Below are 19,115 nucleotides of genomic sequence, written 5' to 3'. Positions count from 1 at the left end.
TTCTAATCCGTCTCTGTTGGGAAGTCCTCCGGTGTCTGTCACTGGCCATCTTGCCAGACCTGAGAGCACAGAGACTGCACAGTCATCCAACAGGGCCCCATGCAGCACAGTCCGGAATTGGGGCCAGGGTAGTGGTGACTCTCAGAGCTCAGCTGCAGCCTGCTAAAGTGGTTAAAAGAAAAATAGTAGGCAATGAAATGAAATTGATGTGGGAAATTACTAATTTTAAGTGCTTCCCAGTGGGCTATTGAAGGAGAGAGAGAGAGAATATGCAGCTCCCAGCCTCTCTTTAATGAGGTTAGGGGTACCCTATGGACAAGAAGGCATCTAGGGTATTTGATGGCACAACTATGAGCTGAATGTGGAGTTTAGTGTCTGTATTTCTTTGCAGTCTTACTTGCAGGGATCAGGTGAAGCAGATGCATCCTGGGAAAGGAGACATTTTGATTGACCAGTAAGAGGATAGAATGACACATGGAGAGATAGCATGTGATATGTTACCTCTAGCCCAACAGATCCTAAAAGCTGCCCACATAGCACATATCAATATCAGTGTCCAAAGTCTTGTTTTGATCATTGGAAACACAAGACATTGAACTAGGATGTCCCCAGAGAGAGCTGCAGGGTCAGATGAGTTTCGCTTAGATTGGGCCTTCAGATCAATCTCTGCTTGGTGGAGGCAGAGGGTAGGGCATTCATAGAGAGGAGGATAGTTTATTCCACAATGATTAACTTGAGGAGGGCACCGTGGCATCCAATGACATGCTGATGTGATAAGCAGCCTGTTGACAGCATATAATGACTGGAGAAACTAGTGCAGGAGGCACAACCCAGTGTGGAAAGTGGGGTGCTGTTGGCTTCTTCTGTAATGGTGCTGGGAGTGTGGATTCCCCTGCAGCGGCTGGCGGGGCTGCTGCTCCTGCTGTGTGTGCTGCCCTGGGCTGAGGGCGGCAAGGTGCTGGTGGTGCCCATGGAGGGAAGCCACTGGCTCAGCCTGCGGGAGGTTGTGCGGGAGCTCCACGCCCGAGGACACCAAGCCTTGGTCCTAGGTCCCGAGGTGACCATGCACATCAAAGGAGAGGACTTTTTCACCCTGCAAACCTACGCCACCCCTTACAGCAAGGAAGAATTTGACCACATGGTGCAGAGCCACAGTCAAATGATCTTTAAACCACAGCATTCTCTGCAGATATTTTTGGAAACTATTGCAAACATGAAAAATGCCTCGATGCTGTACAGTAGGACTTGCTGGGAGCTACTGCACAACAAACCCTTGATCAGGCACTTGAATGAGAGTTCCTTCGATGTGGTCTTAACTGACCCGGTTTACCCCTGTGGGGCACTGCTGGCTAAGTACCTGTCGGTTCCTGCTGTGTTTTTTCTGCATTTTCTCCCATGTGACTTGGACTTTGAGGGCACACAGTGCCCAAACCCTTCCTCATATATTCCCAGGATGCTAACGATGAATTCAGACCACATGAGCTTACTGCAAAGGGTCAAGAACATGCTCTACCCTCTGCCCCTGAAGTACATTTGCCACATTTCTTATGATCCGTATGCGAGCCTGGCGTCTGAGCTTTTTCAGAGAGAGGTGTCTTTGGTGGATATTCTCAGCCATGCGTCCGTGTGGCTGTTCCGAGGAGACTTTGTGCTGGACTACCCCAGGCCCATCATGCCCAACATGGTGTTCATTGGGGGCATCAACTGTGCCAGCAGGAAGCCTCTCTCTCAGGTGTGTTTTGCTGTCATCTCTTATCAGTGCTCTAGGTAGAAAAAAATTAAAAGATAAATTTCTAGGTTCTTGCTTCTCTACCTAGCTTTCAAAAGAGTTCTAATTATTCTAGCGGGAGTATGAAGTAAGTTGAATTGTGAATTTTGTTTTCTATTTTACTGAAATATCTTTCTCTTTTCCTTAGGTTTCATTGTGTGTATGTCTTTTTAAAAGATTTTTTAAAAATTGATTTGAAAGGCAGAGTTGCAGAAAGGGATCGAAATAGAGAGAGATAGAACTAGAGGGAGAGACAGAGGGAAAGAGATTGAGAGAGAGAGAGGTCTTCCATCCACTGGTTCAGTCTCCAGATGGCCAAAATGGCCAGAGCTGAGCTAACCTGAAACCAGGAGTCAGGAGCTTTTTCTGGTTTTCCCATGTGGGTGCAGGAACCCAAGGACTTGGGCCATCTTCCACTGATGTCCCAGGCTACAGCAGAGAGCTGGATCAGAATTGGAGCAGCCAGGACTTGAACTGATGCCCATATGGGATGGTGGCACTGCATGCTGCAGCTTTACCCACTACACCCCATGTGTATGTCTTTACTGGTTAAGTGAGTTGCTTGTAGGCAGTATATGCTTGAGTCTTGATTTTTTCCATCCGGTTAGCCAGACCATGTGTTTTAATTGGGATATTTAATCCATTTGCATTCAGATTATTATTGATCTGTAAGACATGCCATTTCATGAATTTTCTCCCAGTTGTTTTGAATATTTGTTGTTTCTTATCTATGCATATGGTTGTTTGGTTCTCTGTATTGGTAAGTTCTGATTATCTGGATCTTCCAAGTGTTTATATTGTGGGATTCATGTGTTTGCATGTTGTCATTGACAGTGGTGACCTTACTTACATTTTTAGATGTAGGATTCCCTTACACAACACTGGGTGGAGGCTACTCCAGTGGCCAAGGAGGTACAGTGCACCTTGCATGGAAGTGGGAGCAGAGCATTTAGGTGACAGGACTTGCAGGTGTCAGTCACTGGGATCTGTGCAGCTGCACTCCAGAGACCTGAGTGGAGTTCTGCACATAATAGGCAAAGCGAAGCAAGTCAGGTGTTGAATCCAGGGTCCATCTGTTGTCTCTGTGGTTGTGCAGGGTGAGATCTCTCTGTGGGTCCAGTGGCCAGTCTCTCCATTTCATCTGCACTGCGTTCTTGCATTCTTCTATAGATATGGTGACCCAATGGTAGTTGTTTGCCTCTGATGCTTCTCTGTTGGGAAGTGCTCAGGTACCTCTAGTAAGCCATCTTGACTTACAAGAGAGCAAAGAATCTGCAGACCTATTAAAGATGGAAACAACGAGCAGAGAAGTGAATTGAGACCAGGGTATTGGTGATTCCTCAGAGCTCAGTCGCAACCTGTTAAAGAGTGGTTAAATAGAAGTAGCAGCAGATGAACTGATATGGGTGTTTTCGAAACTGCATGAAACACAGGCCATGAATTAATATGCTCCCAGTGAGAGCAGTATGGTCAGATATACTTGCTACAGATACCAGCAATCAGATCAGTCTCCCCTGGGTGGAGGCAGAGTGTAAGGCAGTTATAATGACAAGGATTGATTTTTCCGCAGTGATTAACTTGAGGAGGGCACTGTGCCTCCCAAGATGTGCTGTTGTGTTAAGTGGCCTGGCAACCACAATATAAAGATTGGAATACCTGGTGTAGAAGACACAGCCTGGTGTGAAAAGTGTGCTGCTGCTGCCTTCTGCTGAGACGGTGCTGGGAGTGTGGATTCCCCTGCAGCGGCTGGCGGGGCTGCTGCTCCTGCTGTGTGTGCTGCCCTGGGCTGAGGGCGGCAAGGTGCTGGTGGTGCCCGTGGAGGGAAGCCACTGGCTCAGCCTGCGGGAGGTTGTGCGGGAGCTCCACGCCTGAGGACACCAAGCCCTGGTCCTAGGTCCTGAGGTGACCATGCACATCAAAGGAGAGGACTTTTTCACCCTGCAAACCTACGCCACCCCTTACAGCAAGGAAGAATTTGACCAGCTGATGCAGAGCCACAGTCAAATGATCTTTAAACCATATTTCCTACAGATACTTTTGGTAACTTTGGAAAACGTCAAAATATTTTTGATGCTGTACAGTAGGACTTGCTGGGAGCTACTGCACAGCAAACCCTTGATCAGGCACTTGAATGAGAGTTCCTTCGATGTGGTCTTAACTGACCCGGTTTTCCCCTGTGGGGCACTGCTGGCTAAGTACCTGTCGGTTCCTGCTGTGTTTTTTCTGCATTTTGTCCCTTGTGACTTGGACTTTGAGGGCACACAGTGCCCGAACCCTTCCTCATATATTCCTAGGATGCTAACAATGAATTCAGACCACATGAGCTTCCTGCAAAGAGTCAAGAACATGCTCTACCCTCTGATGATGAAGTACATTTGCTACATTTCTTATGATCTGTATGCGAGCCTGGCATCTGAGCTTTTTCAGAGAGAGGTGTCTTTGGTGGATATTCTCAGCCATGCGTCCGTGTGGCTGTTCCGAGGAGACTTTGTGCTGGACTACCCCAGGCCCATCATGCCCAACATGGTGTTTATTGGGGGCATAACTGTGCCAATAGGAAGCCTTTCCCTCAGGTCTGTATTGCTCTCTCCATCCAATCGGTCTCTAGTTTGAAAGAAATTACAAGAGAAACATCTAACTACTTCCTTAGCTACCCATCTTTCCAGAGTGTTCTATGTTCTAGTGGGAGTGTGAAGTAACAGGAATTGTGAATTTTGTTTTCCATTTTCTTGGAATGCCTTTCTTCTTTCCTTATTTTTCAGTGTGTTTATGTCTTTAATAGTTAGTTTCTTGTGGGCAGTATATGCTTGAGTCTTGATTTTTTGATCTAGTTAGTTCATATGTTTTCTGTTTTGCTTTTGTTTTTGTTTTTTTACAGGCAGAGTGGACAGTGAGAGAGAGAGACAGAGAGAAAGGTCTTCCTTTAGCCGTTGGTTCACTCCCCAGTGGCCGCTACGGCCGGCGCGTTACGGCCAGCGTACTGCGCTGATCCGAAGGCAGGAGCCAGGTGCTTCTCCTGGTCTCCCGTACTGGTGCAAGGGCCCAAGGACCTGGGCCATCCTCCACTGCACTCCCAGGCCACAGCAGAGAGCTGGACTGGAAGAGGAGCAAGCGGGACAGAATCTGGCACCCCGACCGGGACTAGAATCTGGGGTGCCAGCGCCGCAGGCTGAGGATTAGCCTATTGAGCCGCAGCGCCGGCCAGTTCATATGTTTTAACTGGGGTATTTAATCCATTTGCATTAGGTTATATCTAGATATAGGACTAGACATAGGATTCCCTTAAGAGACTCATAAGGCAATACTGGTGGTGATGATTTCTCTGTGTTTGCTATCTTGGAAAGTTTCTCTCTCTTCGTTATGTTGCATAATTGTGTTGAATATAGTATTTTTGGATGACTTTTGTTTTTGGCACATGATTTGAATATTTTGTCCCATTTCATCCTGGCCTATATGGTTTTTGTTGAAAAATCTATTATTCTAATGGAAGTTTTATCCATTTGAATTGTAGAGTGATACAAAGAGAGTGAGAGAGGGAGAGAGGGAGGGAGGGAGAGAGAGATAGAGAGACAGTGAGACACACAGAGAGAGAGAGAGTGAGGAGGGGAGAGGGGAGAGAGAGGAAGGGAGAAAGAGGGAGATAGAGAGAGACAGTGAGATAGAGAGAGAGATTGGTTTATTTTTATTTTCCTTTCACTGGCTCACTCCTCAAATGCCCACATCTGGGGCTGTGCCAGACCAAAGCCAGAAACATGGAACCACATCTTGGTATCTCCTGTAGGTAGCAGGCCTAAGAAATGAGTTATCTTCTGCAGGCTTCCAGGAGGCTATATTGGAAGCAGAGAAACTGGGCCTGCCATTTTTAATATGGGCTGTACGTGTCCCAGGTGGTTGCCAGCCTGTATCCGTTATGAGAAGTCTTTCTATGCCTTGGTTCTTTAATAAGTTTGCCTTGCACTGGAGAGGATCTTTCTGGCTGAAACCTCTCTGGAGTCCTTTGAGCCTGGAATTTCGTGCCTTTGCCAAGGTTTGGACATTTCCAGCTGTTCCTTGCGTTACTTCTATGCCTTTGCCGACCTTGTTTAATGATGTCCCATAAGTTTGGGAGTCTGTCTTCATTCTCTTTTTGCTTCTGACTTTTATTTCAAATGATCTGTGTTCACGTTTGAAATAATTATTCTGCTGGATCTAGCCTGTTGTCGAGGTGCTCTATTGTAGTTTTTCTTGATTTATTGAGTTCTTTTCTCTAGGTTTTATAATGGACTCTTTTAATGATCTCTCTTGCTTTTTTTGTATTTCATATTCACATCTGGATACTATAATTGTATTGTAGTATCTGTTTATATTTCCTTCTGTTCCATTGCATTTCCTTGGAATTGCTCTTTCAAGTCCCTTTTAGGGATTTCCCAGATTTCTTTCTTTGGGGTCTGTTGCTAGTGCATCACTGTGTCCCTTTGCAGGAGTCCTGCCCCCTTACTTCTCCACACTTCTCTCCCTAGTTGGTGTTTGTGCGTGTGACAGATCTGGGATGTGTACCAACATTACTGGATGGCTACTGTAATAAGAGAGTTTCTCCAAATGATGTGAGTTAGCGCGTTGTTTTGCGAGCTGTGTTGGATTTGGGTCCTGTGGAAGCCTTAGTGTTGATGTATAACAGCTTCTTCAGCTTGATCAGAGGCTCTGGCCAAGGTCACTGTGGCAGTTAGGGCAGAGGGCCTGTCTGTCTCACAGGCTGTGCTGGGGAAGGGACATCCCAGAAGTACAGGGCTTGAGGAACACACAGCAAAGTGATAGAGCTCCACAGTGTGGACTCTCCCCTGGGCTTGGGCACCTGTGTACTTTGCACACATGACAGCAGCACTGGACTTGTCAGACTCCAGCAGTCATGTGACAGAGGGGCTCCTCCCACCCCAAAGAGGGAGGGTGCCCTAGGTGATGTATCAGTGGTAGCAGTCCACTAGTTAGTCTCTGAGGGCAACACTGGGCAAGGGCCACTGCAGTGGCCAAGGAGGTGCCATGCACCTTGTATGGAAGCAGGAGCAGAGAATTTAGGGGGCACAACTTGCAGGTGTCAGTCACTGGGGTCTGTGCAGCAGCACCCCAGTGGCCTGAGTGGAGCTCAGCACGTGCAGAACAGGAGGAGCAGGGCAGGTGCTGAACCCAGGGTGCACCTGTTGTCTCTGGGGTCTGTGCAGGGTGAGGTCTCTCTGACTGTCCAGTGGCCGATCTCTCCATTTCATCTGCAGTGTATTCTAGCGTGCTCCTGTAGGTATTGTGACCCAGAGGTAGTTGTTTCCTCTTTGCTTCTGATCCGTCTCTGTTGGGAAGTGCTCAGGTACCTCTAATCAGCCATCTTGAGTTACAAGGGAGCAAAGAATTTGCAGCCCAATCCAAGATGGAAACATCCAGCAGGGAAAGGGTTGAGACCAGGGTGTTGGTGACTCCTCAGAGCTCAGATGCAACCTGCTAAAGAGTGGTTAAGGGAGAAGTAGCAGGAGGTGAGCTGATACACGTGTCCAAAGTCGTGCTTTCAAAACTGCATGAAACATAGGCCATGAACTCTGTGCTCCCAGCGAGAGCAGACTAATCAACTGTATTTGCTACAGATATGGGCAATGAGGAAATCTCTCCAAGGTAAAGGTAGAACACAGGGCAGTTATAAAGACTAGAATAGATTTTTTTTTCTCACAATGATTAACTTGAGTAGGGCACTGTGCCTACCAATCACATGCTATTGTGATGCATGGCCTGGTGAAAACAATAAAAAAAGATTGGAAAAGCTGATCTAGAAGGCACAATCTGGTGTTCAAATTGCAGGCTGCTGCTCTCTGCTAACATGGTGCTGGGACTGTGGATCACCCTGTGGCGACTGGTGAGGCTGCTGCTCTTGCTCTGTGTGCTGCCCTGGGCTGAGGGTGGCAAGGTGCTGGTGGTGCCCATGGATGGAAGCCCTTGGCTCAGCCTGCGGGAGGTTGTGCGGGAGCTCCACGCCCGAGGCCACCAAGTCCTGGTCCTAGGTCCCGAGGTGACCATGCACATCAAAGGAGAGGACTTTTTCACCCTGCAAACCTACGCCACCCCTTACAGCAAGGAAGAATTTGACCAGCTGATGCAGCACAACTATCAAATGATCTTTAAACCACAACATTCTCTGAAGACACTTTTGGAAACTATGAAAAACTTCAAAAAATTTTCGATGCTGTGCAGTAGGTCTTGCTGGAAGCTACTGCACAACAAACCCTTGATCAAGCACTTGAATGAGAGTTCCTTCGATGTGGTCTTAACTGACCCGCTTGACCTCTGTGGTGCACTGCTGGCTAAGTACCTGTCGGTTCCTTCTGTGTTTTTGCTGCGTTTTATCCTATGTGACCTTGACTTTGAGGGCACACAGTGCCCGAACCCTTCCTCATATATTCCTAGGATGCTAACAATGAATTCAGACCACATGAGCTTCCTGCAAAGGGTCAAGAACATGCTCTACCCTCTGATGATGAAGTACACTTGCCACATTTCTTATGATCCGTATGCGAGCCTGGCGTCTGAGCTTTTTCAGAGAGAGGTGTCGTTGGTGGATATTCTCAGCCATGCGTCCGTGTGGCTGTTCCGAGAAGACTTTGTGCTGGACTACCCCAGGCCCATCATGCCCAACATGGTGTTTATTGGGGGCATCAACTGTGCCAATAGGAAGCCTCTATCTCAGGTCTGTATTGCTGCCTACTCTAATCAGTGCTCTAGTTTGAAAAATTACAAGAGAAACATCTAAGTACTTCCTTAGCTACCTATCTTTCCAGAATGTTCTATGAAGTAGAGGGAGTATGAAGTAAGAGGAACTGTGATGGTGTGCACAAGTAGTGCAACTAAAGATCGCAGTGGTCCCTCAGAAGAATGAGATACAGTCAGTGGTTGTTTCATAAAGCAAGCGAGGAATGCTGTGACGCCACCAAGACTGGCCCTGTGTCCTGGCACCCTTCCTGTGTGAGTGATTTCCTGAGCTGTGCAGGAGCACAGACTATGAGTTGTGAGCTGACTCATCAGGGGGATTTTATTGCAAATTTTTAAGAGAACAATAACAGAATTAGCAATGTGCACATGTTGATATGAGTTTTCAGTAAGAAGTCGGGGAGAGGGGTTGTCTTTTTCTTCCAGGCTCTTGCCATGCAGAAAGGTCAGAATCATAGGTGCTGGCACATAGAAGGTAACTTTCATACAAGAGTTGAGAATGTAAACACCTACACCCAGTACGTGATCATGGGTTGCCTCACAGAAGACATATCTGTTGTGAGTGGGCAGTGGGCTAGGGGCCAAGGGGAGGGGGAGGGGGAGGTATGCAGCACCCACGCACCGCCTTCAGTTGTGGTCTCCAGAGGAACAGAGATCTCCCCACGGTTGCTGGCCTGTTTTGTGAGGTCGCAGGGAGGTGGTGCCTCTACTGCATAAAACCATGTGGGACTTTTATGAAATCTCATTAAACTCCACACGGATCTCAAAATACCCACTTTCGTGTCATCTTCCCCCACGTCCCGGATGAAGCGATGAATCTGGAATGGTGGGCATTTGGATTGACAAGCAGGAGTGTAGTATTGAACCTGGGGCATTTGCTTGTGACATCCAGCTCAGCACATCCTACCTTAGCTGGCTGCTACCCCATATTGAGGACTGCTCTCTTGGGAGGGATGGAAATGCAAGCACAGGGGACCTAAGGTACCCAGGAAGGCAGACGTTTCAAAGAGCTTCAGTAAGTCAAGTGAGAGGGAGATAATGAAGATGGCGCACCTGTGATCAGAGAGTGGCATCCCAGAGTCCTACTTCTCAGAGGTGGAGCCGTGCTGATGGGGTTTCCTCATTGGGGCTTGGTGTCCGCTGTGTAGTGTGGGGACGTTCTAGAGGTGGGAGAAATATGAGGGTTACATGTCAACTAAGTCTTCTACTTGGAACCCTGTAATCTCAATCCATGGGGAATGGTTCTATGGAGCCCACAAACCTGAGGGCCTAGAAAGCCAGAGTGTGGAGATGTGATGAGGAGACAGAGTCTGACGAGGGAATGTTTTCTCAGAAGAGGCCGACTCATCACCCGACCCTCCTGGCCTCATGCTGTATTTCAACAGCGAGCTACTCCTTTGCCAACAGTTTCTGGGCCTTTTTACATTAGGTCTGACTGTTAGGGTTTTAGTGATGTGGGATCTTGGAAGCTGGGTTTTGTTTCTTAACTCTGGAACAAATGTTTTTGAGCAAGAGTCTTCCCACTTGTGCCAATTATTTTAATTCCTGTTGATTTTCCGATTGTACACTTTGATAGTTCCTGTAGTCCTGCTTATCTCTTTCTATCACTAAATTATGTGTTCTTTCAAAGGACTCTAATTTGTTATTGACCAAACCACATGGATCATCTCTTTTTCCCTCTTTTGCAGTGTGCTTATCAATTATATAATTGCTATGTGTCCATTATATTTGTAAAAATGTTGAAAAGCAAGAAAGCAGTTAAACTAATTGTGTTTTCTTTTAGTTTCCCTGTGTGACTATATTCTCTGGAATCATTGATTGCAGTGCTCACTCCCATGTATCTCAGTGGAAGACCTTGTAAATATTATGTATTTGCACTCTCATTTCTGCAGGTTAGCAAAACGCCAGAAGCACCATGTGTGTCAAAAGGAAATCTATGAGTTCCACATCTTTTTGAAGAGAGAAAGTATTTACTCTTAAATCTTCACCATGTATTATATGATAGGAAAATGATGATCATTATTGTTTTCTGAAGTTCTATAATATATGTTTTTTTTGTTTGTTAGATTGTCACCTAAGAATTATGCATACATACATATAATATATATAAATATATAAAATATATAGAACAGCATGTGATTTCTGAATCACATGTACATTGTGTTGTGTTCAAATCCAGATACTCATGTAATATCTGTCTCCTCCAACTTCCATCATTTGTTTGTGGCTACAAGATTCCAAGTCGTTCCTCTGGTTTCCTTTTGGAGATCCATACGTGATCATTGCCTGTAAGTGCTACTGAGCAATGGAGCCCAGCACTTATTTTTCCTGTCACTTTTTCCCACCGACCAACCTTTCCTTGTCTCTTCCTCCCCATTTCACACCCAACCTTTAGAAGCTACTCTTCTACTCTATGAGATCAACTTTTTTTTTTTTTTTTAAGATTTGATGTACTTATTAGAGAGGTATACTTACAGAGAGAGAGGGAGAGACAGAGAGTAAGGTCTTCCATCCTCTGGTTCACTCCCCAAATGGCTGCAAAGGCTAGGGCTGAGCTAACCCAAAGCCGGGAGCCAAGAGCTTATTCCAGGTATCCCACGAAGGTGCAGGAGCCCAATACTTGTTCCAACCTCCACTGCTTTTCTAGGCCTTAGCAGAGAGCTGCACACAGAGGAGCAGCTGGGACTAGAACTGGCACCCATATGGGTTGCCAGTGCTACAGGTGGATGCTTAGCCCACAAAGCCAAAGTGCCAGCCCATAGATTAACCTTTTTACATTTTACAAATGAGTGAGATCAAGGGGTACTTGTCTGTCTATACCTGACTTACATCACTTATAATGTCATCTGGCTCTATCCATTTTGTGGCAAATGACAAAATTTCTTATTTTGGTGGCTGCATATGAGATGTGTCAAAGATTCACAGAACTTTCCTATTATAAAAAGTGGGTGTGAATTCACAATATTGTCAACAAAAGCACTTGCTTTGTATTTTCTGCAGACTCTTTGAAGTAAGCTCCCATAGTCACTGTGAATTCTTGTCACGTTTTCTTTGTCCATGTATCGGTAGATGGGTCGTTGGTTGACCCATCTCTTGGCGACTGGGAATCGTGAGTGCTGCAGTAATCATAGCAGTGCGCTTTGTTATGTGGATTTCTTCTGCTTTGCATGCACACTCCTAATGGGGAGTGCTAGAATATACTGTAGTTCTACTTTTAACTTTTCTGAGAAGCTTCCAAACTGTTTTCCACAATGGCTTTACTAATTTACATTCCCATCAACAGTGCGTAAGAGTCCCCTGGTCTCCATCTCCTCACCAGCACCTGTTGTCATTCTGTTTTGATCATCATCGCTCTAACTAGAATGGGGTGATATCTCACTGTGCTTTGGATTTGCATTTTTCCAAGTTAATAATAATTTCAAGTATTTTTTCATATAGTTGTTAGCCCTTTGTATGCCTTTCTTTAAAAAACTTTTAAAATTAATTTATTATCATTGATGAGGCAGAAAGAAGAGGAGACCTATACCCAAAGACCTCACATTCCAATTGGTGTCTGAGTCCATGGTTCCCTATATATGGTGAGGCCATGGTTCCCTAATAGTTCCTGTTTTTTACTGACCAGTGACCATGTCTGCCAATCAAGGATCAGGCATTTTTCCTCCTCCTTGTAGTCTGGCTTTGATTTTGCTTCACCTTCCAGAAATTCTAAGCAGACTATGGTAGATGTTCTCTGTGCCTGTGGGCACTGGTGCTGTGTCAGCACTATATGGCACCCTAAGTCCACCTTTACTCTGGGTCAGCCATTTGAGTTTTCATTGTTTTGGCACTAGAGGGAGCCCAACCAAACTTTGTTGCAAATCTATGGTTTTGAGGGCCTGCACCATGGCTCACTTGGTTAATCCCTCGCTGGCATCCCATATGGGCGCCTGGTTCTAGTCCCGGATGCTTATCTTCCAGTCCAACTCTCTGCTGTGGCCCAGGAAAGCAGTGGAGGATGGCCCAAGTGCTTGGGCCCCTGCACCCATATGGGAGACCAGGAAGGGGTACCTGGCTCCTGGCTTCGGATCGGCACAGCGCCAGCCGTAGTGGCCATTTGGGGAGTGAACCAATGTAAGGAAGACCTTTCTCTCTCTCTTTCTCACTGTCTATAACTCTACCTGTCAAAAAAAAAATCTATGGCTTTGAGTATTTGCATGTTTCTCATGGTGACCTTGGTGTGTCATGAAGCAGGAAGTCCTGCTCAGATCTGTGAGCCAGGGCCTGGGTTTGGGGCAGGGTCAGGTAGCCATCCACAGTCATGGGGTCAGGTGCTGTGGATGCTGCCTGACACTGGGCCTCACCATGGTGGGTCTCACCCTTAGCTCCAGAGCAACAGCCACTGTCTCCCTCCCTCTTCTTCCACAACTGGACCCTGACTCTCTTCTCTCTGCTGTGTTGTTTGGTGTTGGGAGAGGATGCGGTAGGAAGTCCTGTGGCCACTGAAGCTGCTGCCATGCTGGGGTGCAAAGCCCACCTCCCATCAAACCCACGCAGCCCAGAGGCATTTCCAAGGCTCAGACAGCTATGCCTGCCTGCTTTTATGATCTATTCATGGCCTGAGACTACTGCATACAGCTGGGTGATACAGGGCTGGAGTACAAGTCCATCCATGTGGAGCCAAGGGTCTGTGTCTGCTGCTTGGGCATGTCCAGAGGCTATGTGTTCTCCATCAAAGGAAAGAGTTGATAAAGACTTACCAGTAGTGTCACATCCAGCAGAGAAACGAAATTGGGGGCCGGAGCCTTGGTGATTCTTCAGCGCTCAACTGCAACCTGCTAAATGGTAGTTAAAGGACAGATAGCCCGTGATGAAGTGAGGATCCAACGTCTTGTTTTGGGACTAAAAAGAAAAAGAAGAGCATGAACTAGTGTGCTCCCCAAAGAGAGCTGCAGGGTCAGATGAGTTCCTCCAGGATACAGTCGTCACATCTGTCTCTCCTGGGTGAAGGCAGAGGGTAGGGCAGTTATGAAAGACAGGGTAGATTCATTCCACAATGGTTAACTTAACGAGAGCACTGTGCCTTCCATGACATTCTGTTTTGTAACATGGCCTGGTGATAACATAATAACAGGAGGTGCAAACTGGTGTTAAAAACAAGGTAATGTGGGCTTCTGCAGAGATGGCCATGGGGCTGCAGGCTCCCCTGCTGGGGCTGGCGGGGGCTGCTGCTCCTGCTGTGTGCCTTGCCCTGGGCTCAGAGTGGCAAGGTACTGTCCTGTCCATGGAGGGCAGCCACTGGCTCAGCGTGCGGAAGGCCATGCAGGAGCTCTGTGCCCGAGGCCACCAAGCTGTGGTCATCACTCCAGAGGTGAATATGCATGTCAAAGGAGAGGACTTTTTCACCCTGAAAACCTACATCACCTCTTACACCCAGGATGAATTTCATTACCTCATCCTAGGCCAGAGTGGGAGGCTCTTTGAAACAAAACATTTTCTGAAGACATTTTTCAAAACTTCCATAGTTTTGAAAAATGTCTGTGTTCTGTCATAAATCTTGTGCAGAGCTTTTGCACAATAAACCCCTAATCAGGCACCTGAATGGCAGCTCCCTTGATGTGGTTTTAGTGGACCCCATTCACCCCTGTGGGGCACTGCTGGCCAAGTACCTGTCGGTTCCTGCTGTGTTTTTAGTGCGTTCTTTTGCATATGGCCTAGACAATGAGGGCACACAGTGCCCAAACCCTTCCTCATATATTCCCAGGATGCTAACAATGAATTCGGACCACATGAGCTTCTTGCAAAGAGTCAAGAACATGCTCTACCCTCTGCCCCTGAAGTACATTTGCCACATTTCTTATGATCCGTATGCGAGCCTGACATCTGAGCTTTTTCAGAGAGAGGTGTCGTTGGTGGATATTCTCAGCCATGCGTCCGTGTGGCTGTTCTGAGGAGACTTTGTGCTGGACTACCCCAGGCCCATCATGCCCAACATGGTGTTCATTGGGGCATCAACTGTGCCAACAGGAAGCCTTTCCCTCAGGTCTGCATTGCTGCCTTCATATCAATGTGCAGAACATTTTAAAAGAAAACTTGGTGGTGAATGTTTACTTATCTCCCCATGTTTCCAAATGCCTCTACCTCTCATTGTCCTGACAGTCTTCAGCGATGGATCATAGTGTTGTAGCTAAGGGTTTCAGTGGTCCTTGACAGGAATGGGAAGCTGGGAAGAGGGTGGGTAATAGGATTGACAAGCAATGGTGTTACTCCACCAAGACTGTCCATTTGCCAAGGCACCATCTTTCTGGTAGCGTGATATCCTTTGCCTGTGCTGGAGAGGAGAAACTGAGTTGTGAACTGATCCCTAAGAGTATCTTGCTTGTAGATTTTCAGTACAAAGCTGTATTAGCTTTTTGTTACTATAATGAAACACTTGACACAGGCAACTTACAAAACAGAGTGGGTTTTCAGCTTACAGTCAGGGTAGATTCAAGTCCAAGATCAGGTGAGCCCATGGGTTTGATCTCTGATGAAGTGAGCAAAAGGCAATGGTGTGAACACTTGTTAGAATGAGTTGTCATGTCTCAAGCCAGAAACAGAATGATTGATAGACAGAGAGAGAGCGAGAGTGAAAGCGAGAGAGACAGACAGACATAGAGATGGAGAGAGATTAAGATGGAGGGATACCAAGCTCAGGTATAATGGCAATCCTTGTGTGATACCTGTCAAGGAGCCTCATGAGAGCTACCTTCTGAGGGCATGTTATCAACTATCTAAGGACATCCTTCTAGCCCCCCACTTCCTAATTATTCTACCACCTCTCAATAGCTCCACTCCAGAGACCAAGCATTTAATACATGAGCCTTGGGGGGACCATACCAAAGGATAAATGAATTAGCAAATTGCAATTGTGGACATAGCAGTTTTTAGTGGCCTTGTCTTGGAAGGGATTTAGATGCGATCAAAGGTGACCTAAGCTCTCAGAGGAAGTGAAAGTTCAAAGAGGCCAGTAGGCTAAGAGGAAGCTGGATGCCGAAGGTGTGATCTCTGCGATTAGAGAATGGCACCATCGAGTCCTACTCTCCAGAGCTGGAGCAGTGCTGAAGGGAGACTCTCTGTCCAGGAGTTGGTGTGCAGTGGCGAGGTGAGGACATTTCCTGAGTTGGGAGACATTATCCTGGCTGCATGTCAAGTGGGTTCTACTTGGGACACTGACATGATCAAGGAATGGTGGAAGGGGCTAGGAAGGAGACAAAACTGTGAGCCTAGGAATCCATTAAAGGTGCGGTCAGTGTTGAGGAGACATGAGTGTGAAGAAGGAAGGGTTTTAGGGAGACGCTGACCACACCAGCAACCCCCATCACCTTACGCTGTGCCTCCCAAGCGTGATCTTCTGTACCAAGAGTTCCAGCAGCCTTGACCCTGAACATTTGAGTTTAATTGAAAGGGGACCCTTGAAAGCTGGAGCACATTTCTTAATATATTGGGAAACTACCTTTTTAGGGGAAGGAGAGTCTTCCCATTTATGGCATATTCACTTCATTTGTATCAACTTCCATGAATTCAGCTATTGTATTGGTTTTATATTCTTCTGAACTTTTTTTAGATTTATTTTTATTTATTTGAAAGAGTTACAGAGAGAGAGAGAAAGGTCTTCCATCCACTGGTTCACTCCCCAAATGACCACAACGACCAGAGCTGAGCTGATCCGAAGGCAGGAACCAGGAGCTTCTTCCTGGTCTCCCACATGGGTGTAGGGGTCCAAGGACCTGGGCCATCTTCTACTGCTTTCTTAGGCCATAGCAGAGGGCTGGATTGGAAGAGGAGCAGCTGGGACTCGAACCAGTGCCCATATGGGATGCCAATACTGCAGGCCGGGGCTTTAACTCACTGTACCACAGTACCGGCCCCTCTTCTGTACCTTTTAAAAAAGATTTATCTATTCATTTATTTATTAATTTATTATTTATTTGAAAGGCAGAGTAAGGTGGGGGGGAGAGAGAGAGAGACAGAAACAGAGAGATCTTCCCATCTGCTGGTTCACTCCCCAAGTGGCCACAATGGCTGGAGTTGGGCTGATCCAAAGACAGGAGCCAGGAGCTTCTGGGTCTTCTACGTGGGTGCAGGGCCCAGGCACGTGGCCCATCCTCTGCTGCCTTCCCAGATGCATTAGCAGGGAGCTGGATTGGAAGTGGAACAGCCAGGACTTGAACCAATGCCCATATAGGATATTGGCACCAGAGATGGCCACGTTACCCACTATGCCATAGCACCAGCCCTCTTGTATACTTCTTAATAATACAGCTGTCATTACAAAGGACTCTAAGTCTCATTCTTGGTTTTCTCAGAGCAATGCAGTCATTCTGTTATGGCTATGCATGTCTTTATTATGTCTCTAAAATTTTGAAAAGGAAGAAAGGATTTACAAGGTAACTATTTTTAAAGCTTCACTGTATGGTTATATTCTGTAGAGACGGCGAGATGGCTGTGTTGTCTCAAAGCCTCACTCCCATTTTTTCTAGCTAGATGACCATGGGCAAGTGACTAACCATTCTGGATTTGATGATGTCATAATGAGTATCCACTAAGTATGAGCTTTTATCGTTATTATTAGTACTGCCTAAAAGTTGCCAGCAGGACAAGGTGTGTGCATGACCCAAAGACCTATGTTAGTTCCACCTTATCTGCTGCATGAAAGATCATTTACTCTGAAATCTTTACCATGTATAAGTGATAGGCATGCCATAAGCATTTTTGTCTTATTAAATTATTTTATAGTTTTTATTTGACCCTTAATTATTATACACATAACAGCATGGATGTTTTGATATTTATATATATAATATATATGTATAAATATATAGTGTCAAATCAAGGTAAGCATATCTCCTCAACCATTTATCATTTCTTTATGATGAGAACATGCTAGATCTTTTCTTCTAGGTCTTTTGAGGTATATAAAACATCATCCTTATCAACAATCACCCAAGTGTGCAACAGAACTCCAGAACGTATTTCCCCTTTGAACATGTAATTTATTGTCTGCCTACCAGCGCTTTCCTCCTGTCCTCTCCCTTTTGTCCCGACCTCCAGGCAACCACCATTCTACTCTGAATTTCTATAAGATGAATTCTTTTAGATTCCTGTATTAATGAGATCATGTGGCATTTGTCATTCTGCGTCTGCCTTAATTTGCTTAATGTAGTGCCCTTGTGTTGCGTCAATGTTGTAAACCACAGCATTTGACTGAATAGTGTTGTTTTGTGGATGCCAACCACCTTGAAACAAATCTGTTCATCAGTTGATGGACAGTTAGGTTGATTCCTTTCCTAGTCTCTTGTGGATAAATAGTCCTACAGTAAACACAGGAGTGAAGATGTCTCTTTAATATCCTATTTTCCTTTCCTTTGGATATACACCCAGTAGTGAGAGTGCCAGATCTTTTTTTTTTTTTTTTTTTTACATTTTAGGCTTTTATTTAGTATGAAAGATGCATAGGAGAGGCCATATCTTTTGGTAGTCCTTTTAAAATTTTTTTTGAGGAGGGGCTGGTGCTGTGGCACAGTGGACTAAAGCCCTGGCCGGAAGCACCAGCATCCCATATGGGCACCGGTTCGAGTCCCAGCTGCTCCACTTCAAATCCAGCTCTCTGCTATGGCCTGGGAAAGCAGTAGAAAATGGCTCAGGTCCTTGGGCCCCTGCACTCACGCAGGAGACCTGGAAGAAGCTCCTGGCTCCTGGCTTCGGATTGGCGCAGCTCCAGCCATTGTGGCCAACTGGGGAGTGAACCATCAGATGGAAGACCACCCTCCTACACTTTCTCTGCCTCTCCTCTCTCTGTGTAACTCTGACTTTTGAATAAAATAAATATTTTTAAAAATTTTTTGAAGAAGCTCCACATTGTTTTCTGTAATGGTTGTGCTAGTTTACATTGCTACAATTAGTGTTTCTTCTTCTTTGTATTCCTGACATTGTTGTCTTTTGTCTTTTTATAACAGCCATTCTAACTGGGGTGAGGTGATGTAGCATGATTTCGATTTGCATTTCTCCAGTGTAGAAATGTTGAGCATTTTTTCATTTACATCATAATATTTTGTATGTCTTCTTTTGAGAAATGTCTACTTGGTTCTATTGCCAATATTTCAATCCAATTATTTGGACTTTCATTATGAGTTCCTTGAATTCTGTATATATTCTGGATGTTAACACTTCATCAGACATACAGTTTGCAAACATTTTTCTCCTTTAGATTGTCTACAGGTCTTTAGATCACCTCTTCATTCTGTTGATTGTTTCTTTTGCTATACAGAGGTTTTGAGTTCAGTACTCTCCATTTGGTCTATCATTGCTTTTGTTTCCGGTACTTTTGTAATCTCATCTAAAAAACTCTCATCTTTGTCTTGTCAAATGCTGTGTTTTCCCTAGATTTTTTTCTAGTAATTTCAGGTCTTATTCTTAAATCTTTAACCCATTTTTAATTCATTCTTGTATATGGTGAGCAACAAGGGTCTACTCTAACTCTTCCGCATGTTTATACCCAGTTTCCCCAGCACCATTTTTTGAAAAGACTGCCATTTCCCCAGTGTATATTCTTAGCACCTTAGTAAAAAATCAGTTGGCTTGAGGTTGGGTCAGGAGAGAGGATCTGGGC

At 45.7% G+C, this 19,115-nt stretch overlaps 3 protein-coding genes and 2 pseudogenes across 3 annotated transcripts in view; all 5 read left to right on the top strand.

Annotated features, from left to right (window-relative positions):
* Window positions 1-19,115, top strand: part of UGT1A7 (UDP glucuronosyltransferase 1 family, polypeptide A7) — a 148,716-nt gene that overhangs the window by 102,565 nt on the left and 27,036 nt on the right.
* UGT1-6 (UDP-glucuronosyltransferase 1-6) overlaps window positions 1-19,115 on the top strand; it is a 96,940-nt gene that overhangs the window by 50,826 nt on the left and 26,999 nt on the right.
* Window positions 2,505-4,569, top strand: LOC138849121 (UDP-glucuronosyltransferase 1A4 pseudogene; annotated as a pseudogene).
* Window positions 7,582-19,115, top strand: part of UGT1A3 (UDP glucuronosyltransferase family 1 member A3) — a 38,570-nt gene continuing 27,036 nt past the window's right edge. Inside the window, 1 exon segment of the mRNA NM_001089322.1 lies at window positions 7,582-8,468. Coding sequence (NP_001082791.1) covers window positions 7,605-8,468 — 864 coding nt within the window. The 5' untranslated portion in view covers window positions 7,582-7,604.
* LOC149127247 (UDP-glucuronosyltransferase 1A3-like) lies at window positions 13,501-15,884 on the top strand (annotated as a pseudogene).

The sequence above is a fragment of the Oryctolagus cuniculus genome, chromosome 3, assembly GCF_051225735.1.
Source record: "Oryctolagus cuniculus isolate XC-2025 breed Fujian yellow rabbit chromosome 3, ASM5122573v1, whole genome shotgun sequence".
In the NCBI taxonomy this organism is placed as follows: domain Eukaryota; kingdom Metazoa; phylum Chordata; class Mammalia; order Lagomorpha; family Leporidae; genus Oryctolagus; species Oryctolagus cuniculus.
The sequence above is the reverse complement of the archived record's forward strand: the minus strand, read 5'-3'. Positions and strand labels throughout refer to the sequence as shown.